We start from the raw sequence: 26,281 nt of genomic DNA on the forward strand, positions 1-26,281 counted from the left end.
AGGGCATCGTAACAGTGAATATTGAACTTTCTTTAACTTGTATTTCCTGCATTGTTTGTAGATTCACCCTACCAGTATGCAGCTCATTTCCATAGTGATGGATACATCGCTCTCCCTAAATCCATTTTCCCAAGAAGGTAAGAGTAGTTAGCTTTTCTGCTATTATTTATACTGTTGTTGTTGTTGTTGTTGTTGTTACAACATTGATTACTTGTCACTCTTTCTACTTTAGCGCCTATGACTCTCCAGAGACCATCGAGCTGGAGATCAACACCGGCTCCCCAGAGGGTCTGATCCTGTGGCAGGGCGTGGTGAGTCCTGGTCCTGGTCCCGCCTTGACTCGAACCCGCGGTTAAACCCAAACCCAACAACATAATCACATCCTTTCCTGTCACCTTTTATCCTCATGCTAACGTTCCATGACACCTCAGCATCCATCACACCATCTAATTCGACAAGAAGTAACATTCATTGTCTTGTTACCGATGCGGCGACTGTGATTCATCCACCTCTTCATTGCAGTGACTCACACGCTCAGCATTCATCATCACACTGTCTAATCCACACCAGACAGACTGTAATGTTTGTGAGGCATGTTGGCTGATGCGTCTGACAACACTAAATAAATGCATGTTGCTTCTCTAACTCCATCTTCCTCAGGAGACAACTGGCGCTCGCAATTTGCGAAAGGTGCATGCTAGTAAAAAGGTATCGACTCAAACACACTCCATCATGACTTGGCATGTTTCCATACACACATTTCTGAAGAATTTCATGTTGTTGAAACGTCTGAATGTGCCGCACAATATCCATAATGACCGGCGTTGTTATTTTCTTTTGCATGAAAGGTTTAATATCTCACATAAAAGGTTGTCAGGATGTATTTAAGCCTTATATGATGTTGGCATTCACGCCAGCTGATGTGGAAGCGTCCTGCAGGACAGTGACCTCTAGTGTCTCGGCTCTCTGTGGACTAAATGCATTTATTTCCAGGAATTTGGAGAATACGGCAGAGGCAAGGACTTCATCAGCCTCGGTCTGGAGAATGGACACCTTGTTTTCAGGTGAGTGTCGGGTCGTCTCTGGACATCTCCTGGTGCCTCGTTGACTTTCAGTTGTATTTTATTTAGTATTGCATTGATGGAGATGATTTGTCTGATATCCAGTTACCAGCTGGGCAGTGGAGAGGCAAAAATCAGGTCTCGCAAATCTATCAATGATGGGAGGTGGCATAAGATCACAGCGGTCAGGTGAGATCACACATCGCATCCTGTGGCCTCTGGGTTCCACGATGTAACATTAACGTTATTGAAGTGGGCTGATATCTTTGAACCCATTAAAGGACCAGCTGCATCTTGGTATTACAGCCACCCTGAAACGATATCACTCACTGTTTCACACACTTCTTTCCAGAACTGGAAGAGATGGTTACATCCAGGTGGATGGAGAACCGGCACTGCATGGGCTGTCTAAAGGCAAAAGCCTCATGGTCAACACCAAAGGAAGTATATACCTGGGTGAGTGGGCAGAAATGTGGCGCTCTGAGAGAACCCCACTGTAGGGTACAACATTAAACTTTAAACTTTTCCTTTAATGGTTTATAATGAATGAAACATACCTGATAGGCCGGCAGGAGAAAGGAGTTGGTTCTAAACCCGCTCAGTGGACCAATTCAACTTCCTGCTGTTATTCATTTCTGATTTTTTTATTTGTTAAATTTGTATTTCAAATCTGTGACATCATCATGATGTACAATGATCTCCATGACCTCCGTAAGTAGTAGTCAGTGGAACATTCATTCATCTTCCAACCCGCTTAATCCGCTAACGCAGGTCGCGGGGTCAGTGGAACAGTTAGCCAATATACCTGAAGAGAATGTTAGCTGTTAGCCAGAAGGCTAATTCTGACAAAAGTTGTTTGCAAATTTCTCACTTTATAACTGTAGGCTGTTAGCTGGTAAGTTAATAGAAAAGTCTTATTTTGCTAATTAGCTGCTAGCTACAGAAATTATTCTATTTTGTTTCTTTCAAAACAACTGAACATTTGTAAGTTTAAAGAGGAAGCCAATCACTCTGTGTCTTCGTCTGTGTGTGTGTGCGTGTGTGTGTGTGTGTGTGTGTGTGTGTATCAGGTGGTGCTCCGGACATGGCCAACATGACAGGAGGGAAGTTTTCGGGGGGGATGACGGGCTGCGTGAGGAACCTGACGCTGATGAATGCCCAGCCGGGTCAGCATCCGGCCCAGGCCATCGACCTGCAAGCCCACGCAGCCCAAGGCTTCAACGTGCAACCGTGCTTCTTATAGATCACACCACAACACATGAACGCAAACACACAAAGAGACTATGGCGTAACGTGTCACACACACACATACATGCACACACACACATGACACACATACACACAGCAGAAACTTGGTGCTTTGCTGCTGCCAAAAAACCCCACGATGAGACAACAGGATGTTTCTGTGTGCAGTAAAACCAAAAGGAGAGAGACAGAGAAAGTTAACGCGTCTCCTCTTCCTCAGTGTTGTTTTCCCAATGAAGGACTTTGAACACACGACAACAGTTTACAGACTTCCAGCAGTAGTAGAGTCAGAGTTAAGCCTTAGGCCTCGTACGATGGGTCAGATCCTATGGAGTTGGAGATGTTTTTACAGCACTGAATTTTTATTTATATACATATGAATCTATATATACATATATATTTTATTTGTGGGGGAGAACATGCAAACTAACCATAACTGTTCTATGACTATCCTGCAGTTCTTTCTGGATCCTAACGCTGCGTCCGGGTCTTTAACCGCATTAATACTTGAAGTTGTTTTAGGTCATCTTTCTTCACGTCTGTAGAGGAAACTCTTCTTCTTTTACGAGCATGCTTTTATGTCTTTTTGCAGACACACACATGGTCACAGACCCTGTCCTGGTACCGGTACCAGTCACGCACAGCTTTAGTTCACACCTCAGGTTCTCCATAATAAAATAAAGCAAAACATTGCAGCCCTGCTTCCTGCTTCGCCACCGCTTCATGGTGCCACTGTTTCCTCCGTGTCTGTCTTTGTTTATTTACAAACAGGAAAGAAAACTCGGTGCTAAAATCAGACAGGAAGGAACATTTGTGGTGCTGTTGTTTCCTGTCTGTCACATGACCTCAAGTTGTTTATGTAGTCATCGACGTGCGCCGAGGGCTGCCGGTTGGTTTTCACCACGTGAAGCCTCGACAGAGAACCCTACGTGTTCTCTGTCTGGTCATGTGATGAAGCCTCCTGCTGGTACTGTGACCACTAGCGTCGCCTAAACACAGCATGCTCGCCCACTTTTAGCCGCCATCCCCACAAAACTGCTAAGGTGCAGTCACAGTTTCACAAGACTTTCTTTTTTTTTGTACACGTAAAATATTTGTATTAATACCCTATGCATGAGCACTATCATTTCAACCAGAGTCGCTTCCTTTTATTTATTTAATGTTTTTTCTCTTCCTCTTTTTTCATTTTAAGGCTTGAATTGGTCTCTTTTTTTCCTGGTTATCTGTACTGCCTCCCCCTCTCCTCCCACTCTTTATTTAGTTTGAATACGGCCCAGAATACGGCCCACCAAAAATCCAGGACAGGTTCATGTGTGCCTGACTGGGACTGACTATTCATTACATGAAAAAGTCTGACACAGTAGAACGAAAAAATATTTCTGTACCAGACGGCATCATCGGGTTTGTTCTGGTGTAAAGATGGACCTTCTAGGGTCCAGGTTTGGGACACTGAAGTGTGTGAGCCCCTTTGGTGCATCTCTTAAACTGGACTTTCATATATATATATCACATGTGGTTGCAAAATATGAAAGTTGCACTTTTAGCAATGTTGGAGATTTCCATTTTAAATTTTTTTTTGTGGACATTTTACTGTTTCACTTCTGGCAGAATAAAAATGGAAAACTTGGTTCAGTGAGTAAAATTGTACGAGATGAGATGTTGTCTGTTAGGATGACCTGAAATCCATTTCCAGTAATGAGGACGTTCCCCCTGCCCTTGGTTTTTCTTAATTAAAATCAAAATTCATGTGCTATTTGTAAATTTGTGAGATTTATTTGTCTGCTTTCCTAATTGAATTTTGAATTTTTTCTGAAGTTTGCCTGAGCAATGATTCCATGATTCCTGGTTCCATGAAGAGCTGATATGTTCCCCTTCCTAAAATAAATGTCCAGTTGGTTTTACACCTTTATTTATTCAGCTAAGTAGGCCTTTCCTACTAATGAATAATAATAAGCACAAAAATCATCACAGTAGTTACAACCCCAGAACCCAGCTGGGTTCTGAGGGATTGACCAACCAAACAAAAAAACAAGCAAAATACTCCTGTTTTAATACGTGTACGACTTGTTCAAGTCAAGATTCAAACTACAACCGGCTCTGAAAATGTTACTGAAATGTGTAAAGATTTATCCAAAGTATGACACAAAGCTCACGTCAGCACTTGACTTGTAGTATGTTGTGTTGTGGTTCAACCACACAACGAAGGAAGGAAACAGTTTGATTCTGTAAACACTGTCTCCTCGAAAGGAATGGAAGCAAAATCTTGCCTAAAAAATCAAAAGCACACATAAAATACAGTCCTGACATTTCCAGCCTGTTTACACTGACATCATCATCTGGTACATCCAAAACCAGTCAGGCCAGTTCATTTAACACAAGTGGCTGATGTGGTGAGGATTATCTCATGAACCTCCTCCCCTTCTGGTTCCTGCTTCATTTTTTATTGACAGACTTTTGGCTGATTGTTTGATGGATGTTGGCACAAATCATTTTGCACTATCTCGAGGACATCTTTTCTTTTCATTCAGGTCTGTCTCAAAGCAACATACATGTTCTCTGTCAGCACATGTGTGTGTTAGTCAAGTCAGTATCTCATGCTTGTAGTTGTTTCAAGCATGTTTTCTATGATTTCCAGTCTGTAAACTTGACCTAATTGGATGTGAGTATTATCAGGTGATGTGTGTTTGTGTAATGAAGAAGGATGTGGCCTAAAGTGATCAAGGTGTGCTAGGGATGAATCAGCTTCTTGACCTCAGATGAAATGAGCCAAAACAGACTAAACAGAAAATATCTTTCAGCTCAGGTATCGAGAAGCGATCACTCTTTGTTTTAAAGAGTCAAAAGTTTAAAACATGGGGAAAAAATACCTCAAGAAGGGTTCAACTTCCATCCCATCTGGCCTAATCCCTATCGAGAACATGTGGACCATTCATGAAGAAAAATGATCAATAAATGATAATACATTTTTTTTAAAAGCATCTGACATGAGAAGATCATCTCTTTTGACGGAATGGCCTCGTTATAGGGACGGCGATAGGAAGATGTTTGTTCAGCTGAACTGTTGTTGTTGACCAATGGCAGGAGGGTTGGGGTGGGGGTGAGGGGGTTTAGGGGTTTAGTTGAGAGCTGTTCACTCATTTATAACCAATTTAAGATGAAATTTTTGATAGAAAAACAAAGCAGATTTAAAATGAGACAACATATGTACTGAAAAGTTAACTTCCTATTTTTATAATCAATTTATTCAGTTTTCCTTCAGCTTTCAGGTCAACAACTGTTTTCTATATACAGTGGTACCTCTACTTACGAAATTAAGTAGTTCTGGAAAAATTTCGTAAGTAGAGACGCGTTTTCCATGCAAATGCCCTAATCCGTTCCAAGCCCCCCAAAATTCAGACATAAATGTTTTATAAAGCATAAATATGCATCAAAACATGTAACAAATACATGTTACAATTAGATTATTACACAATAAATGAGAGTTTTGCATAATGTAACAAAACAAAGAATAGAGTAAAGAATAAAAATGATGGTCATTTACCTTTTAACGGTCATTTACCTTTTAACTGCGGTCGTCATTGTTTTTTGCCCTCTTTGTTTCATGCCCTCTTGCCTCACCATGCCGAACAAAAGAGTGAATTCCAGTCCTCCTTTTGACCTTCTCCAACCACCCGTGGCGATTGTAGATGCATTACGGCCATATTCTTCGGAGAGATCAACCAAACGCATCCCTTTTTCATGCTTTTCTATGATCTCTTGCTTTGTTTGTATGGACAAAAAAAGTCTTTTCTTCATCTTTTCTTTTCCTCTTTTCTCCGTCGCTTTCTTGGGGTCCAATTTGAATACTCTAACAGTTAATGTATTTACATAAAACTATCAGAACATGTCATGGGTCAGAGCCAAATTTGGAGGATGCTGTTATTGTTTTCATGATAACTCTAGAATAAAGGTTCAATGTTCAGGCAGGTCCACAGAGCTGTCTCAAAATCTCTTTGAAAAATGGACCAAAATCCAGTGACAACATTTTCAGATGTACAAACTACTAATCACACAAGACAACAAGCTAAAAACTTTAAATAATAGAATTAGCATGTAGCCAATTTATGCTTTGTAGCTGTTCAGTTTTATGGATTAAGGTTTTACTTTTAGTCAGCTGTGGTACCTGAGCTGCAGCCATGATCATGTCACATTCGGTGGAATATTCCAGTGGGTCGGTTGGTCCATCCTCTTTAAAAGGACACGGTGAGATCATGTGTGAAGTTGTCAGTAAACAGTGTGGTGCTTATGAACACATGAAGACATGAACAGACTAAAAAAGAAAGAAGGAAAGAAACAACATCTCCACCACCGGATCAATCTGGACTGGTCCTTTCAGGTAGGAGATGTTCTTCATACAGGTGTGTTTCATTCTTTAAGTGTGTTTAAGTTGTGCTTATCTTCATCTTTAACATTATTGCTCCTCTTCCTCTACCTTTGAAATGATCAACTCTGAACTCAAAGCAGTGGTTCTTAACCTTGTTGGAGGTACCGAACCCTGCTGGTTTTCGTATGCTCACTCACCAAACCCTTCTTTAGTAAAGAAAAATTATTTATTTATTTTTAATTTAAGATATAAGTACAGTATCTTCCACACTATAATGCACACTGGATTGTAGGGCGCACCTTCAATGAACAGCCTTTTTAAAAAAAAAAATTTCATACATAAGGCACACTGGATTATAAGGCGCACCTTCAATGAATGCCCTATTTTTTTTTAATTTATACATAAAGCCACTGGATTATAAAATGCATCTGAGAAATCATCTTCAATGAATGGTCTATTTTAAAACTTTTTTCATTTATAAGGCACATTGGATTATAAGAAATTGAGAAAATTAAAGGCTTTTAAGTGCGGAAAATACTGTTTTCCTAGTGTATTTAATGAATGGTGCAATAAAGTCACCTTTTTCAAAGAACAAAACCAAGACAGTGCATGAACTCACATGAAATGACCTACCTGCAAATCAGTGACTTCTGCTGTTGTTATAGAGAGACCAGTTCAGATACGCGTGGCTTCACCTTGGCAAGTGCTACTCTGACGTCATTTTCACAACTTAGTCTGTTTCTGTTGTTTTCCATGCAGCTTAAGGAAGTGTTCTTTTATTTTTGCCAGGGCGAGACTAGAGTTGCTCAACTTGATATTGCAAATCATGCAGAACGCTGACTCCAATCACATTCCGTTACACAGTACATGTAAATTCACGTTGCACATATTCGTCCGACCATTTTCTTTTTTTACTCAACATAGTTACTATGAATTAAAATATTAAGAAAGCAATCAGATGACATACCATCATGACAGGCATAAATTGACTACTGAGTGCGCAAAATCCCATGTAGCACAGGTAGGCTAATCAATGTAGCGTCACGTGATCACCTGCAGCTACTGATGGCTAAGGGGGGCATGTCATCACAAATTGACACGATGTGTCAAACGTCAAAATCACCCGACACATCATGTCGGGTGATTTTGCCGACACATCGTGTCTTTTGCCGACAAAATACCCGACACAAAACACCCGACACATTCTGTAGGATGTTTTGACACATCTTGTCAAGACAAAACATCGTGTCAGGTGTTTTGTCTTGACCTTCGTCTCCGCCGAACCCCTGAGATTGACTCAGGGGTTCGGTTGATTTGGTAATACTCTAATGCATTTGCGAGCTAGTAGTTTCAGAAGCAAGTCATGAAGTTCAAATAATGTATAATAATGCATTCATATGCATATAACTCTGATATCAGTCCTTCATTTGAACCCTTACAATCATCTCTAGCAGTATCATTACATATCTAATACCTCGATCTGCAAAGTAACGATTAATTTAAAAACCTTCAACTGTGAAGTGGAACATAAGAAATCGATCACCAGATCATGTGTGAATGCTGTCGTAAACTTCAAAACAGTAGTAAAGTACATGTAGTGATCACCATGACTCGGATTCTGAAGGTTGTGTTTTCTGTCTGACGTAAGCTATTGTCCCGCTTCTACCAGCATTCTGTAAAGGTTCTATAAGGTTCTGTAAGGTTCAGCCTCACTCATATGATGCATTTAACTTGAATTTCACAGCTGTTGTAAAGCAGGGACAGCCATGACGGTCCCGGGTCCCTTCTCAGGTAGGTACAGGTTTCTACCTGAATTTTACCTGAACAAAACACACACCTGTCCTACAGAATATGTACTTCATTTCGGTAAAATTATTCTACATATGTTTTGCAAGTTTCAAGTTTATTTATTCTTATATAACCCAAATTCACAAACAATGTCTCAAAGGGCTTTACAATCTGCACATGGACGATATCCCTTTGACCTTTGTGCACTGCGAGCAGTACGACCCTCACATCGGAAATGGACAAACTCCCCCCAAAACCCTTTTAACAAGGGAAAAAATGGATGGGAGAAACCTCGGGAAGACTGCAGGGGAGGAACCCGTCTTCCTGGAGTGGACAGACGAAGCAATAGATATCGCATGTACAGATTAACAACACAGTAATGACAGTAACAATAACAATAATAAATGTATGACAGAGGCACGCTGATCCATCCAGTAGAGCGAGTCACCACCAGCCGATTAAGCACACAGAGGTCACCAATTGCTGAGGATCCACCACTCTAAGGACAGACCAAATAATGCCCAAGTCATTGTTCTCAAAAAAGTTACAGTGTGTGATTACCCCTGCCAAAACCCAAAAACCACAGCTGAACCAAATGAGATGAAACCAGACTCCCCTAGTGGATGGTGAAACAGGACCATTGTGCAGCTTGTGCTATTGCCAGCCAAGGAAGTGGACAGAGGAAGCCGATTGCCGATGATCCACCACACAGAGGCCTGAGAGAGAGAACAGGGGCGAGGGTGGTGCTAGAGGGACCAGAATGGCAGAGGATTAACGGGAGGCAGGGGCCTAACTAAGAAATCCGTCGGCTCGTCGGCAGGACTAGGCTAAACCTAAACATTGAGACTGCCCCCCCCCCAATATTAGTTATATGTTAGGGAGAACAGATACATTTTGAGTCTAGATTTAATGATATCTACGGATTCAGACTTTCTAATATCTATAGGGAGATTATTCCACAGGAAAGGGGCACGACAGGAGAAGGCCCTCTGGCCAGCTGACTTCTTTTTAACCCTGGGAACATACAAGAGACCTGTATTCTAAGGGTGGAGAGCCCTAATCGGAGTGTAAGGTTTAACCATATCAGACAAGTAGGTTGGAGCAAGCCCATTAATGCTTTTATACATCAATAAAAGTACCTTAAAATTGGATCTAACATGAATCGGGAGCCAATGTAATGCAGCTAATTCTGGGGTGATATGGTCAAATTTCCTAGTTTTAGTTAATATTCTTGCTGCTGTATTCTGAACCATCTGAAGGCCCCTAGTACTAGACCAAGGCAACCCCGATAACAGAACATTGCAATAGTCAAGTCTAGAGGACACAGAGGCATGAATTAGAATTTCTGCATCAGTCATAGATAGAGAGGACCTAATTTTGGAGATATTACGTAGATGAAAGAAGGCGATCTTTGTCACCTCTTTAATATGCTGGTCAAAGGAGAGAGTTGAATCTAACGTTACTCCAAGATTCTTGAATGTTGAACTTTGGGTTATTAAACAGTTATCTACAGATATTGTTATTTGTTCAAATTGGTTTCTATGTCGGGCAGGGACAGTGATTAACATCTCTGTTTTGTCTGGGTTTAGGAGCAAGAATTTACTGGACATCCAACTATTCACGGCAGAAAGACAGGCCTCTAGTTTAATTAATTCAGATCGATCATCTGCTTTTATGGGCATGTAAAGTTGTGTGTCATCAGCATAACAATGGAAACTTATTCCAAAGCTGCGTGTAATTTAACCAAGAGGTGCAACATACATGGAGAATAACAAAGGACCAAGTACAGACCCCTGAGGTACGTCATATTTGACGTCGGAGAAGGCGGAAGTTTTATTATTGTAGGAGACACATTGTGTCCTATCAGATAGATAAGGTTTTAACCAAGCAAGAGCTAACTCACAGACACCAAACTGCCTCTCCAGTCGGTCAAGGAGTATACAGTGACCTATTGTGTCAAACGCTGCACTAAGATCCAAAAGTAAGAGAACAGAAGTGGCATCAGAGTCCATATTTAATAGGAGATCATTTACAACTTTAGTTAGTGCTGTTTCAGTGGAATGGCCGGCCCGAAAAGTTGATTGGAACGGTTCGAAAAGACCGCTTAATGATAAATAATCTAAGAGCTGTTGAGATACTACCCTTTCTAGTATTTTAGATAAGAATGGAAGGTTAGAAACTGGTCTATAATTATTTAGCAGACTCTTGGTCAAGATGTGGCTTTTTAAGCAGAGGTTTAACAACGGCCGACTAAAAGCTAATGGGAACAACACCAGTTGCAAGAGAAAGATTAACTACATTTAACATAGTAGGGCCCAGCAATTGCCATAAGTTTAGCTGGGAGAGGGTCTAAGAGGCATGTAGTAGGTTTAGAGGTTGAGACCAACTTCGATAGTCCTTCAAGAGAGATGGTCTCTAAGTGTGTTAAAGAGACTAATTGGGTTTTAACACCCAGAGAAGGAACCACAATAAACTCATCAGATTGAGTAATTAGATCAGAAATGAATTCACCAAATTCTTCTAAGAATAAAGAAAAGGGACCAGGTGGTCTATATGCTACTACAAGATCAAGCCTGCTGTTTACAGCTGTAGGCGATGGTTTTAGAACAAGAGCCTCAAAAGAGGTAAAATGAATATCTAGATTAGAAATCAGGTTCAGAATAGATTTGTAAACTAAAGCAACACCTCCACCCTTTTATCAGCCCTTGCGGCTTGAGCATATGTAAAATCAGGTGGTGAAGCTTCATTTTAACGGTAAGAAGACATTTGGTTTTAGCCATGTTTCACATAAAGCAATCATATCCAGGCCATGCTGAAGAATTAAATCATTCACAATCAAGGCCTTAGATGACAATAATCTAAAATTTAAAAGGCCAAATTTAAATGTGGTAGTATCACTAAAATTATTGTTAAACAGTTTAACAGCCTAGGATGTATTAATCTTAATCAAATACCGTGTCTGAATGAATCTGGGAGGTACTGACCTATAAACACAATGAGATAAAAAAAACTGGGATACTTTCAGGTATAGAGTCTTGTATAACCTGATCAGGTGCTTCATTTAACAGTACATTGTCACTGGTGATAGGAGCAGTGAGATTCTCGTGCGTAATGTACATATTAAACACGAGAAGTTCATATGCAATATGTTTTATTATTAGCACTAGGTTAGCTATTAGAATTAATGAATGTGGATCAGAAAAACTGCAGAGACCTTTAAGAACTGACTGCCAAGGATTGAAAAATGAAAATTAGGTTGTAACTGAGACCAAAGCAAGAAGCCAAAGACACACTGACTTCCTTCTGAGCCTGAAGCAATGAAAACTCTCTTGAAGTGATCTGACCTTGGAGGAACAGGAAGATCAGAGTGAAAACAACACTTGAAGTTGCTGCTGCAACTTTAAATGAGTGATATTTTTCAGGACGTTGTCTGTCTGCTCTGCAGAAGACAGGAGACAGAAAAATACTGTTAAAGCATTAGCGTCCCTCTCAGTCCAGCTGAGGTTTGAGTATGAGAGGTTAAGTTTTCCCTGACAGACGAGTTCCTCATCCCATCACCCAGTAAGGATGCAGCTTTTAGTTTTACCTAAGCTTCTGCAGAACTAGAAGTAACTGCTGTTGTTTTGTGGTCTCAGGTCTCTCCTGGTGGACCAACATGGCCATGGGGGTCCAGGTCAGAGAGTTTGCACGTAAAAACGCAGCTAATGTTCTATCCGTTGCCAACATGGTCATGGGCATGTCCTCAATTCTCAGCAGTCTAAATGGGTGAGTGAGAAAACAGTGTTCTGAATCATTGGTCAGACCCAGCTGCAGACCAGACCGGGTCTGAAAATATACAACATGTTTGGTTTATAGTGGATCTGAGGGATGAAATACAAAAAGCTCTTTCAGTAAGACCATCAGAAACATTCAGGGTATTACATTATACTGTTATATCATTGATTTCTGACTGACATACACAGAATATCACCATTAAAAATAACAAATCATTTTAATCCATTCCACCAGCCCCGAACCCCTCTAGATTATGTCAACTAACAGACAAGCATACTTTGCCTTTGCATAATTACTTTTATACAAGTTCAGTAAACAATGATAAAGTATTTTAAAAAATGCAAAAATAATGAACCCATGTGTGCTAATCTTTATTCTGCCAACAAGAACAAGATCTGGGTTCAGCTGATGTTGTCTTCCATCCAACAACCAGCGGTGGTGTCCCAAAACATCTACTGTATGTCCAAGAAAAATTTGGACAGGGCGATGATTGCTTGTATCTGAATGGCAAGGCAGTTCTGGGTTCGCATCCTGCCCTGTGCAGAGTTTGCATGTTCTGACTATCACTATTTTGATACCTGGAATATGAGATCTCTTTTGAAAAGAGCTATTAATTAATTGTTTATAACACTGTTAGAAATTAATCTGTTAAAGGGACAGTAAAGTTAATTTTAAGTGACATATATGTTATTCATCATTATGAAAAATAGAAGAAAAAATAAATTTTATGTGCGTAGCATCATCCTTTCGGTCAAAAAAGCTTAAAACCTGTGCCGCAGCAGCTTCCGGATTCCATGGGCGTCATACGTCACTGTAGCCCAGCAGAGCTTAGCAGCCAATCGCAATGGCTGCTAAGCTCTGCTGGGCCATTGTGATTGGCTGCTAAGCTATACCGGGCTACAGTGATGTAGCCTGGTATTTATTTATTTCTTCTTTTTTCTTCTATTTTTCATAATGATGAATAACATATATGTCACTTAAAATTAACTTTACTGTCCCTTTAAGTTTCAGCATTTTTCTGTGAGTAGTTGACCTTTGGAAATGAGATTCTATGATCAAAGAGCTCAACCTAACTCCATTGTTATCCTCAGACACCATCATGCAGCATGTTGGCTTGTTCTGATTGGCTACCTGCTGGATTTGGCAGATGGAGCAGTTGCCAGGCGACTGAATGCCTGCTCAGCATTGGGTAAGCGGGTGTGCTGTTCTTATCTGTGGTTTCTTCCAAAGAGAAGCTTTAGAAGCTTTAGTTGGGTTGTTTTTATTTGGACTTTCTTCAGAAGAAAGACCAATTAATCTCCATGATTGAACTGTAGTTAAATCTGTAACGGTGTCCTGATGTGAAAACACACCATGTGCCACTGCTAGTTTAAAATATTCCAGTATGTTAATGAGAAGTAAATCAATGACATCTGTTTTAGAATGCCTCCACTTTAGAAGGTCAGATGTTCTCTGCAGCCCAGAATCAGTCCCACATCTGGGGACATTTCACAGGGCTTTGTGGATGTCTTTCAGACGTTAATGCCAGTTTATGTGACATAGTTTTTGTTCACATTTACACTCCAATATTGTTCTATTATCGTGTTTAAACACCAGAATAGCGACTACTTCCTTGCGGCACCACAGAGTCAATAATCATCACCTGAATCTATTCTCAGGCGCCAAGCTGGATGAGTATGCTGACTTCACCACCTTTGGGATCGCCACTGCGCTGCTGCTCAGAACACCCAACCTGTTGGACAACATTCTCTGCATATCTTATGTCCTTTTTGTTGTCGTGCGTATTTGTTTCTTCGCCAGCGGTAAGTTGTTTGGATAGTTCTCTAATAAGTTTGGTAGTTTCCTGACACCCAGTGATGTAATGAACTTCTTTACTCCCCAGAGGTCCCGTTGGTGTACCATGGCTTGCCCTGCACCTACTCCTCGGTCATCCTGGCTAGTGCCTCTGTGCTGTCGGAGGGGAACATGGCAGTGCTGTGGGTCATGACAGTGGCCACCATCCCTTTTATGATCAGTCACAATTCTTATCCCCATGACAGAGTGCTGGAGTCTGAGGCCTGGAAGAAAGTGGTCTACGCTGGAGGTGAAGAAGTTAGACAGAGCTCCCCATCGTTCACACTGAGGGTTTGAATACTGGTGAACATCAGCAATCCATTGACGAACAAGGGTACAGGCGAACATCTAGCGTCCAATTGTTGGCCAGTTATCACGTTTAAAAATTCTGTTTTGTGCCATCATACATTTAATAGTTTTCACAGCAATGTCTTTTGTTGCTGTGCGGCAACAGCACAGAGACAAACCACCTGAATACAGCACGAATAATAATAGGGGGGCATTTATACTAATGATAATATAGAACCAGCTGTTTAAAAACAACACTTTTGCCAACACAAAAAGCTTGGTTATTGGTTATTGATTGTCGGTTACTGGCTGTTGGCTGTTAGTTATTGGCTACATTGGTTATTGGTTCACCTCCACCTGGTCCTGGGTCTGCTCCAGATCTCCAGGTGCTCCAGGTCTGAGGTTTCCTCCCAGCTGTCAGACTTGACACTGGCCTGGGAACGCCTTGGGATCCATCAGTCAGCTGGTGGATGTAGCCGGGGAGAGGGACCTTTCAAAAACTGTTTTAAGACTTGTTCTGAATGTCTCATTTTCACAATCTTTTATTTTTATTAGATTTATCATTTGTGAGATCGTTGTTGTGGGATCAGAGAATGGTCCCGTCAGACTTTCTTCAATCAGGTTTACAGACTGTTTGGGTCTATCTTTCAACAGGTTCATTGCTTGTTTGGTTGATTATAATTCTGGCAAGCTTGAGCAACATTTCACCTAGTCAGACAACACCAGTCAGTAGTTGTACCGGTTTGACCTTGTCTATTCTAGTTTTACCTGACTTCTTTGTACTCAAATACCACCTCCATATTTTCTAATTTTCTTTCTTGAACCGAGGCTGCTCGTGATAGAAAACATATAATTTAGAATGGATTTATAACTGAGTTTGGACTTCAAACTTTGATTTGATGCTTTTAACTTACTCAGCCTAATTTAATTGAAGCCCACTTTCTTTGCCTTTTTATACCAAATAATTCCCTATTTGATTATATTACGAGAGAAGTCAAAACTTTGTCACTGTGGGATCTCATATCCCAATTTTTGAGCTATTTGATGTTGACAGATTCTCTAAGCAAAAACCCTGTTCAAGTTCTCTGATCTCAGTTGAGAGGTGTAGCTTCAAGGATGAGACAATTTGTGACGTGAACAGTTTGCTGGAGAAGTTCAGATTACAATGTTAATGAATATACAGTGCTGAACTCAACAGACACAGGAATGTACCTCTGCACAAGAGTCCCAAATGTACAATGGCTGTGTATTTATAGTGTTGGGTTTGACTCTCTGAGGGAAGAGTGAACCATCAGCCTGAATCAGCCTAATATGTGTCAGTTGTTGTCTATCTGCTGTGTTTAGAACATTATACGAAAAACAAGGCTAATGTTGTGCTATTTATTTGTGTGAGCTGACGTAGTATGTGGCCATTTCCATTGTTTAACTAGAAATTCCCAAGACAGAACAAAGTGATTTTTAGTTGGAAAACCCAAGTTGATACTTTGATCAAAGAAATGAAGATTCTTTCAACACATTTTGTCCACTGTGTCCTGCTTTCCTACGCTGGTGCATATGGAAACTCTAACACCATAGAATGCAAACATTCTAAACATCGACTCGTTGCTTTTCTGTTTGTCTGTGCACAGAGCTGCTAGCCTTGTCCGTTCAATGACGTATGTAGTTATAAAGAAAGTGTAAAGAATTAACTATTGCTTTTTCTTCTTTACTAACTGCACCCGTTGTCAAAAGGAATTGAAATATTTTGGTTCAAAATTCCTTTTTGCTTTTCCAGGTGTGGTCATGCTGTTCTGCTCCTCCTTTCCACCTGCATGTGTTTACTACCTGCTGTGGTCCGTCTCCTATATGTTGTTCCCAACATCCCTCTGGAATGCTGAAATGTAGGAATGTTCCAGTTCCTCCAGGTGAAGCTGGACATCCTGCTGTGGAGCATCCCACATTAAATCTGGGCCTGGTTTTATCATGCCATCAGTTTGTCAGCTGATTAAACGTTCACTAGAGAACAACATGAAGTCAAACCATTGATGCGTGTGAAGCACAGAGGTCACATTAACAGAAGATGTCCAATGTCTGGTCAATGTCCAATGTCTGGTCAGACCTCAACGTTTGACATCTTTGCAGCTGTGGGAGGATAACACATTCTCAATTCATCTATGACTAGCGGACATGATGAACGTTGTCCACCTGTCATGTAAGGAATTCAGATGGTGGGTCTGTCGTATTCAAGACAGTCCTTGTAGAATCGAGGACAGAGTTGAACCAGGGACTTAAACAATAATTTACAGAAAAATCTGTGAGTCAACAGAAGGTCACATGGAGTAGGAAACCTGGTTGAGGAGTGAGCGCAACACAAACGAGACACTGGAAGAGTTAGATCAGAGGTGGGCAACCTTCAACACTCAAAACTGTTTGGGCACATAAATGAAGATAACACTCCACAGAGCCATATTTACCTCTACGCCATGTATACAAAAATTATTGTATTTATGTTATCAATTTGTTCAAAAAGATTTTTAAAAAGTTTATAAATTAAATATTAAATGTCTTTGAGTCCTCCTCATATTCTCCAAATAAACTTCAATAATCTCCCGTTTCTGTGTGACATCATTGTGCAGTCAGCTGTCAACCAGATTAAAGAAAGACTTTCACAGAACAACGTCAAAAATACATTTGTAAAATAACAGGCTATTATAATATCGGTTGATGTGACTTATTAACCTGAACCTTGATCACAGCGTCTGAACAGCATGGCTGGAAGTCTGCACCCTCATCTTCACGCCAGATCACAAGATGTCGACTGTGAAGCAGGAGTGATGTTTTGTTTTTTATATTGGGTATATAGAAACATATAAATATTATATTTTTACACATAAACCTTCATTTTTAGATTTTTGATAAGACACACACTTAGAAAATGAAAAAGAGTTCATGAAGTGATTTCTAAGCACAGCAAAATAAAAACACTGGTATGTTTGGGTCAAAGAATGTCAGAATCAGTTTTATTGGACTTTCAGTGTCCGCATAACACAAACAACCCCCTAAATGAGCAGGAACAAAGGTCATTTGATTCCTAACAAACACAAAAATAACCACCACGATCTGAACATCAAATTTTGAAGGTTTCAAGCTTGTAAACAACTTTTACGGCACTCATTCCAAGTACTTGATTTTTGGGAGGACGCAAAGCATTTCAAAAAGGAGGTTGGCAGCGGTCAGAGCAGTCATCCCTGTTGAAGACATAAAATAAATGGAATAGCTGCATTTAAACTGAATCATAATGATTTGATGGAAACTGAATTAGGTGAATAAATACCCGTGGTGTCATATTGAGGAGACACTTCCACAAGATCACATCCAACAAGGTTTAGACCACGACAGCCTCGAATAATCTCAACTCCCTGAGTCATGAAACAGAATTACTTTTCATACGCCACCAGCGAGAACAGATGTAGCTACATAAGTTTAATGTGAAAACTGACATTTGATGTTACAAAAACCTGGAAGTCTCTGTCTGGACGCTTACCTGTATGGAAGTCAGACCCGCTACCTCGGGTGTTCCTGTTCCCGGGGCAAAGGCCGGGTCAAGAGCATCAATATCAAAACTCAGGTATACCGGACCGCTGCCCATCTGAGCCCGGACCTCAGCCATCAGAGGCCCAAGAGATTTGAACCAGCACTCTTCCACTTGTACAACACGGAAACCCTGAACAGTACACAAAGTCAGGTTGTGTGTTCCAACACAACTGTTGTTCATTGCTGATGAGAGACTTTTACGATGGTGGGGATCTTCAAACATATCTCCTGCTTTATTTAGAGACACTTAGCATGTTGAGTCCTCTGTTTTAGATGTACTTTTAATGTGAATTTAAATACTATCAGTATGATACAACTGGTTAGCTGCTGCTTCCAGTCACACCAAGCCATCAGAAAAGTCATTTTGCTCGGAAAAATATTTCTAAATGGTTGTGAATGTGAAAAATTTGACAAGAATTGTCATCATCTTGTGAGCCTTTAGAGTGCACAATCAATCCTTAGTGAAAATAATGTTTATCTGGTTCCATGATGGTAAGATGCTCCTTTACTTTCATATCACACCAGAGATAATGACATTTAACTTTAGCTCATGATGCTAATAGAAGACTTCCAGTATTTTAAAAGTACCTGAGCCCGGCTCCATTCATGTGAATCTGCAGAGTAGCTCGTTCCACGTAAACCAATCTGGACCACTCTTTTGCAGTCCAGTAGCCCCTCTTCCACACAACGTCTGAATGGGGTCCCATGTGCAATCTTCTCCCCCAAGAGAGTATCACTGGTGTCAGAATGGGCATCCACGTGGACCAGACCCACTGGGCCATGTCTGACAGGAGATTTGGGAACAGAGCAAGCGAGGTACGTGAACAGAATACAACCGGGGTGTAAACATTAGGCTTTGGACGATTGCCTCATTCAGTTGTTAAAATCGGTATCACTCACTGTTAGTAAATCTCATTATGACTTCACCTAAAACTCTCCCACAAAAATATGCAGAATCTACCACTCCCTTCAAGAGAGTTTTGGTGAAACTTGTAATGAATTAACCTGAAACTCTACCACATAAATATGCAGAATCTACCACTTCTCCTTCTTTTCCTTTCGGCTTTTCCCCTCAGGGGTCACCACAGCGAATCAATTGCCTCCATCTAACCCTGTCTTCTGCATCCTCTTCGCTCACACCAACTACCTTCATGACCTCTTTCACTACATCCATAAACCTCCTCTTTGGTCTTCCTCTAGGCCTCCTGCCTGGCAGTTCAAAACTCAGCATCCTTCTACCAATATATTCACTATCTCTCCTCTGGACATGTCCAAACCATCTCAGTCTGGTCTCTCTGACTTTTTCTCCAAAACCTCTAACATGTGCTGTCCCTCTGATGTACTCATTCCTGATCCTATCCATCCTGGTCACTCCCAGAGAGAACCTCAGCATCTTCATCTCTGCTACCTCCAGCTCTGTCTCCTGCCTTTTCCTCAGTGACACTGTCTCTAGACCAAACAACATCGCTGGTTTGTACACCTTTCCTTTCATTTCAACTCTACTATCACATATCACATCTGACACTTTCCTCCACCTGTTCCATCCTGCCTGTACACACTTCTCCATCTCTTTTCCACACTCTCCATTGCTCTGGACTGTTGACCCTAAGTACTTGAAATCCTCCACCTTCTTGATCTCTTCTCCCTGTAACCTCACTCTTCCACTTGGGTCCCTCTCATTCACCCACATGTACTATGTCTTACTGCGGCTAACCTTCATTCCTCTCCTTTCCAGGACAAACCTCCACCTCTCTAGCTTCTCCTCCACCTGTTCCCTGCTCTCACTGCAGATCACAATGTCATCTGCAAACATCATAGTCCATGGAGATTCCTGTCTAACCTCGTCTGTCAGCCTGTCCATCACCATGGCAAACAAGAAGGGGCTCAGAGCTGATCCCTGATGCAGTCCCACCTCCACCTTGAACTCCTCTGTCACACCTACAGCACACCTCACCACTGTCTTACACTCCTCATACATGTCCTGCACTGCTCTAACATACTTCTCTGCCACTCCAGACTTCCTCATACAATACCACAGTTCCTCTCTGGACACCCTGTCATAAGCTTTCTCCAGATATACAAAAACACAATGCAGCTCCCTCTAGTCTTCTCTGTACTTCTCTATCAACATCCTCAAAGCAAATACTGCATCTGTAGTACTCTTTTTTGGCATGAAACCATCCTGCTGCTCACAAATGCTCACTTCTGCCCTTAGTCTAGCTTCCACTACTCTTTCCCATAACTTCATTGTATGGCTCATCAGCTTTATTCCTCTGTAGTTGCCACAACTCTGCACATCTCCCTTGTTCTTAAAAATGGGCACCAGCACACTTCTCCTCCATTCCTCAGGCATCTTCTCACTATCTAAGATCCTGTTGAACAACCCAGTCATAAACTCTACTGCCACATCTCCTACACACTTCCAAACCTCTACAGGCATATCATCAGGACCGACTGCCTTTCCACTCTTCATCCTCTTCAATGCCCTCTACACCATGATAGAACAACTTGAACCCTGCTCCTAAACTTCTAGCCTTGCTACCTTTCCACTTGGTCTCCTGGACACACAGTTTGTCTACCTTTCTTCTCTGCATCATGTCAACCAGCTCTCTACCTTTTCCTGTCATAGTTCCAACATTCGACGGTCCTACTCCCAGTCCTATACTCTTGGCGCTCCTCTTCTCTCTGTTCCTACGAACACACTTTCCTCCTCTCCCTTCCAGAAATAAAGAAGGCTGTTAGACAGCCCAGCCCAGCTGACTTCATTCAGCTCAATTAAAAATACAGACAGACAGACAAGAGAGGGAAAACAGTAAACAAAGACACACCTTCACTCAGACTCACCTAAAGACTCACCTCTCAGCCACGGCCTGAAGGACTGGGTAGGTGATGGTGTGATCACCACCTGCAGACAACAACAGCCCATTAATGTTTGACCTTTGATCGGTTTATGGACCTGATTGGACTGCTGTAAACCTTTATAAGCCTTTATTGGTGATAATCTGTGCAGAAGGTGAGAAACAATGTGAGCACTTTCCCCTCACCCATCGTCAGAGGTATGCATCCTGTGGCCACGATCTTCCTGTAGGCCTCCCTGATGAGCTTGCAGGTGTCCTTCAGATCGTACAAATTGACATTGATGTCCCCAATATCAGCCACCATGAGGGACTGGTAAGGTGCTGCCCTGCTCCAGCCATTGTAGGCCCTCAGCATGGCGGATTCTACTCGGATCTGCCTGGGCCCAAACCTACGGACCAGGAGGACATGAGTTCACCGCAGAGAAGGACACCGTCACAGAAACTTCAGCTCCAGGAAACTCTCCTGAAAGTTCAACCAGGACGACGAACATGCAAACATACCTTCTAACAAACATACTAGCTAGGTAACATACATACTTGTTAGTATGTATGTTAATACATACTAGCAAAAACACTAACAAACATACTAACACATACTAACATACATACTATCAGCACTTTGGTCAACTGCGGTTGTGGTAAAGTGCTCAACAAATAAAGTTTGGATTGGATACTAACAAACACGCTCCCACACAAATTAACATCACACTAACATACACACAAATGAACATACTAAAAAACATACTAAAAGACATACTTACAAAGATAAACTAATATCATATAAAACATACATAAAAATACCAACAAACATACTAACATACACACTAACAAACATGTAAAGATAGTAGCACACATGTACATACAAACATACATATTAACACATAATATGGGACATACTAACATACATTTTACTAACGAAGGTAGTAACGCACATATTAACACACATTCTAACGAACATACTAACATACATTCAAACATATATACTAAAAATTGAATTTGATAATACTTTACAGAAAGTCAAGAAACATAATGTTAAAAATTGCAGCATTGACATCTTTATTTACCAACTCAAAAATGTTCTGTATAAACTAAGAAACTCAAAACTCAACTTTCCTGAGAATCATAAACTAATATTTAGTTACATAACCAAGGTTTCTGATAACTGCTTCACATCTGTGTTGCATGGACTCGACCAACTTCTAGCACCAGTCAACAGACATTGCATCCCAGGACAGTTGTTCTATGTTCCACAATTCCTCTGCATTTCTTGGTTTTGACTTATTAACATCATTTTTTATGTGAGCCCAGTTATCCCACATGTTTTCTATGGGATTAAGGGATTTGTTGGTCACTCCATTTCTTGAATTTTGTTTGTCTGGAACCATGATCTTGCTCACTTGATGGTATGTTTGGGGTCATTGCCTTGTTAAAACCAGGGTATTTCCTCTTCAGCATACAACAACACAACAACTTCCAGTATTTTGATGTACTCAAACTGATCCATGATCCTTGGTAGGACAAACATCATAGTGCAAGAACCATCCCCATATCATGATGCCTTACCCTTTTCATAGTGTACTGTGGCTTGAATTCAGTGTTTGGTGGTCATCTGACAAACTGTCCTTGACCCTTATACCCAAAAAGAACAATCTGTCTCTCATCAGTCCACAAAGTATTATGCCATTTCTTTTCAGGCCAGCCAATGTGTTCTTTGGGAAATTTTAACTGCTTTAGCACATTTTTTTTTAACAATGAACTTTGCGGGGACTTCTTGCTGGTAGGCTTCATATAGACATTGTCTGATTGTTACAGTACTCACAAACAACCTTAGATTTTCTTTGTTCCTCCTGGAGCTGATCATTGATTGAGCCTTTGCCATTTTGGTTATTCTCCTAACAGAAATACTAATGAACATACTAATACACAGAGTAACATGCATACTAACTTACACACTAACAAACATACAAACCTATAAACTAACACACATACTAACTCACGTATTACTGAACATACTAACACACATACTAACGAAGAACATGATAACAAATACTGGGCTTGCACTAGGAGCTAGTATGACTAAGCCACTGTGGCTCAGTGTAAAAGAATTGAGCAAGCCACACAAACCCACACTCTGTGTGAGTTTGTGTGGCCAATGCTCATTGTGGGGGGGGGGGGGGGTCCGGGGGGCCTCCCCCGGGAAATTTTTTAGAAAATGTGGTTGTTGTTTTTTCCTGCATTCTGAGGGCAAAATCTTCTGTTCAGTTTACCTACAAAAATACACTAAAGTCAACAGTTCAAGCTGAACTATCTTTATTTCTGTCGTACTTTATGCAGGTATGAATGTGAGATTCAACAATTGAAAACTTCCATTCACTATGTGAAGATACAGTCGTACAAAATATTACTCAATGTTTGCTTGTAAGTTTTACTGAGACTAGAAGACATTTCAACTTTGACCACCACCAACACCATTGGTATGCCATAGTTTTGTTTTGTTTTTTTAATTCATTCATTCATTCATTCATCTTCCAACCCGCTTAATCTGCTGGGGTAGCCAGCGCCTATCCTGGCAGTCTCAGGGCGTGAGGCGGGGGACACTCCGGGCACGACGCCAGTGTACCGCGGAGCCACATAGAAACAAACACTCAGTCACACACACACTCACTCCTATGGTCAATTTGGAACCGGCCAATCAACCTGAAGCGCATGCTTTTGGAGGTGGGAGGAAGCCGGAGAACCCGGAGAGAACCCACGCAGGCACGGGGAGAGCATGCGAACTCCGCACAGAGCGGGACTCGAACCCGGGTCCGCCGTGTTGTGAGGCAGCAGCGCTAACCACTGCGCCACCGTGCCGCCACTTTTTTAATTAAATAACATGATTTTTCATTTCAATTTAAAAAGGCATGAAAAATAGCAAGGGAGGTGAATACATATTTACATGCATCGCTGGTTATTCCTGCTGGTCATAGGGAACAAAAGTCTAAGACTACAAACAAGTATTGATAATATCTTTCATTGACCTTCTGATCGGTCTGTCACCACTCCTCCCCCCTCTCAGCATTCACCATTTGTTTATTAATGAGGACTTTAACACAAACTCTACTATAAAACACTGGATTCTTTTGATTGATCGTCCTCGTCTTGTCGTACACCAATTCGCGGGTTCAGCTTGTAAAAAAAACAATATTTTTGTTTTTCACTGGACGAAAGGAGGTCATGACCCGAGTGCATATTTAATGATCGGGAGTGTTTGGGTCACTTCGGCTATTTCCGTTGGCATGCTTCGGCTAAATTCCGTCAGCATGTGGAAATAGCGGCGCTAGCGCCGCTCGCTAGCGGAAATAGCGGAAATAGCTCCGCTCGCTAGTGGAAATAGCAGTGCTAGCGCCGCTAGCGAGCGAAAAAGTTGTAAGTTTTAGCCTTTTTTCCATAAAAATAAGAATGCCACTGTGGCTACACAGTCTAAAAACCTTGCAGCCAATCTGGAATTTACTTCGCCTATGGCGAAGTGGCGAATGGCTAGCACAAGCCCAGATAACATAGATACTAACATACATACTAATGCACATAATAACACTGACGTACTAACACACATATAATGAACATACTAACACACATACTAACAAACATACTTCCTTTTTCATGCTGTTCATGCTTCTTGGCTACACTCAGTCAACAATTGTGTGCCAGCAATCATGCCATCTCAACCGATCACATCTCTCTAATACAGGGGTGTCAAACTCATTTTCACCAAGGGCCACGACTGCATAACGGCTGTCCTCAAAGGGCCAGATGTAACTTATCAATGTAACTAAATGTAACTCAGTGTAATGTAAAATAAATGTAACTACTCCTTGATGTTACACAACTCTGAATTTATTAATTATACAAGTTACAAACATTACAGTTGCACAGAAAAATCTGTTTGTTTCTCTGTTATAACATAAATACTTTTCGTTTGTCAGGTAATGAAAAAAACCACATAACTCCATCAATCAAGGGTCAAACTATCCAAGTGAAGAAATAAAAATAACATCAAACACAAGTCAAGACAATAACTTCGTTCAAAACAGTTTTGCCGAAGTTAGAATGGGTTGAATTACTGCATTGTGGGAAATTTAGTTTTGGTCAAAGCACACTTCTGATCTATTTATTTTTAAACATCCTTGACTTTTTATGCTCTCGTGGGCCACATTTTGCAAGAATCCACTTAGATAAAGGAGACTTCAGGTTGTTCTGTCTCAAAGTCTTAAGATATATTTGAATGGTTCAGTCACCGACAAGTCTAGCCTGACTCTGACTCCAACCCAACTCCAACCCAAACCTACCCAACTCTACCCTAATCTTAATCCTCACCCTCTCTTCATGCATCTCCCACATTTGAAAAAGGGAGCACCACCCGTTATTCTTAATGATCAATAGATCTGCAGAGAGAAACGCTACCTGGCTCCAGGTCGGTTGGAGGTCCCGGTATCAATTGGCACGCCGACAAACGCCGCATCAAGACCGTCCGCGGTCTCCCGGTAGGGCAGCCTGGCCATGGTGGGGATACCCGACACCCGAGCGATAAACTCGGCGCTCTTCGGGACGTTGTAGGGGTTCCCCGAGGACTTTCTCGTGCACAGAGCGAGAGCATGTCGCGGCCGAGGAGAAGAGTCTGCGGCTGCCCCACGGCCAACCAGAGAAGTCAGGCTGAACGGTCTCTTCAGGTTTCTCAGAAGGGACGACATACCTGCGGAGAGTTCGAGATCTGGCGGTGACGACGTGAGCGCTCAACTGACGATGGAAGTTCTGTTCTGACGCCGACTCTCCCGCAAGAACAAGTCACATGTAGGGGCGGTGCCAGGGTCGCCGGGGTAAGGGTGGGGGGACAGATAATGTCATTAAACGCAAGATGAAATTAGTTTATAATAAATAGTGCCATGAAACACGAGATGATAGTTAATATAAGTAGTATCATTAAACACTATTTGATACAACTCTGAAATTGTGCCAACAACATCCTGGCACATGAAACATGGCCCCTCATTTGTAATGAAGTTTCCTGGTAATTCTCTCAGAGATGCCTAGAAATTGAATAATAATACAGGTAGTCCTCAACCCATGAACACAATTGGTTCAGAGAGATTGTAAGCTCAATTGTTATTTATCATTATTTATAAAATGTTGATCTATAATTGCCATTTAAGGTAATTTAAATGCAATTACTACGCTAAATACAAAAGTACTACTAAATACTAAAGACTTTACCAGAAACAATTACAGGGGATAAAACAAAACACATAATAAAATAAATGAATACCATAATAACTTTACATCTCTACCTCTGCTGAATGAATTCTATCCTTGGGGGATGTACAGGCTAGGCCAAGTTTTAAGGCACTGAGGTATTCCAGCACACTCACGTGAATGTGCTGATGTGCTTCCTTGTAATCAAAAGTCAGACAACACACTTTAGCTTGACTAATGATTAACATAAATTAGCAAAATACTCAGAG

General features: G+C 41.2%; 3 protein-coding genes across 15 annotated transcripts in view; 2 read left to right on the forward strand and 1 right to left on the reverse strand.

The window, feature by feature from the left end:
• The window catches only part of hspg2 (heparan sulfate proteoglycan 2), a 79,340-nt gene extending 75,273 nt beyond the window's left edge, over positions 1-4,067 (forward strand). For 8 of the 11 annotated variants that reach the window (XM_068306608.1, XM_068306644.1, XM_068306627.1 and 5 more), the window contains 7 exons: positions 62-137; positions 233-311; positions 661-708; positions 994-1,064; positions 1,167-1,250; positions 1,414-1,517; positions 2,132-4,067. In XM_068306608.1, the coding sequence (XP_068162709.1) occupies positions 62-137; positions 233-311; positions 661-708; positions 994-1,064; positions 1,167-1,250; positions 1,414-1,517; positions 2,132-2,304 (635 nt within the window). In that variant the 3' untranslated portion in view covers positions 2,305-4,067. The remainder of the gene's footprint in view (positions 1-61; positions 138-232; positions 312-660; positions 709-993; positions 1,065-1,166; positions 1,251-1,413; positions 1,518-2,131) is intronic. The other 3 variants (XM_068306636.1, XM_068306669.1, XM_068306697.1) reach the window with 1 other exon arrangement.
• A 2,460-nt stretch (positions 4,068-6,527) lies between these two features.
• Positions 6,528-16,932, forward strand: tmem269 (transmembrane protein 269). 3 transcript variants are annotated; one of them, XM_068339586.1, is made up of 7 exons: positions 6,528-6,681; positions 8,414-8,460; positions 12,093-12,222; positions 13,323-13,420; positions 13,890-14,033; positions 14,114-14,398; positions 16,127-16,235. In XM_068339586.1, exons 2-6 carry the CDS (start codon positions 8,436-8,438, stop codon positions 14,359-14,361), a joined length of 645 nt encoding a protein of 214 aa, XP_068195687.1. In that variant the 5' UTR covers positions 6,528-6,681; positions 8,414-8,435; the 3' UTR covers positions 14,362-14,398; positions 16,127-16,235. The 3 variants fall into 3 exon arrangements, with proteins under 3 accessions (XP_068195687.1, XP_068195669.1, XP_068195678.1); XM_068339568.1 differs by having other exon boundaries at positions 6,556-6,681; positions 14,114-14,314; positions 16,127-16,932; XM_068339577.1 differs by having other exon boundaries at positions 6,579-6,703; positions 14,114-14,314; positions 16,127-16,932.
• A 400-nt stretch (positions 16,933-17,332) lies between these two features.
• On the reverse strand, positions 17,333-25,570 carry agmat (agmatinase (putative)). Its single transcript, XM_068338840.1, has 7 exons — positions 25,227-25,570; positions 20,970-21,172; positions 20,782-20,830; positions 18,514-18,709; positions 17,876-18,055; positions 17,666-17,750; positions 17,333-17,579 (listed from the first exon to the last, which is right to left on the reverse strand). Exons 1-7 carry the CDS (start codon positions 25,511-25,513, stop codon positions 17,503-17,505), a joined length of 1,077 nt encoding a protein of 358 aa, XP_068194941.1. The 5' UTR covers positions 25,514-25,570; the 3' UTR covers positions 17,333-17,502.
• Between the last annotated feature and the right edge of the window lie 711 nt (positions 25,571-26,281).

Source organism: Antennarius striatus, chromosome 2, assembly GCF_040054535.1.
Source record: "Antennarius striatus isolate MH-2024 chromosome 2, ASM4005453v1, whole genome shotgun sequence".
Lineage (NCBI taxonomy): Eukaryota > Metazoa > Chordata > Actinopteri > Lophiiformes > Antennariidae > Antennarius > Antennarius striatus.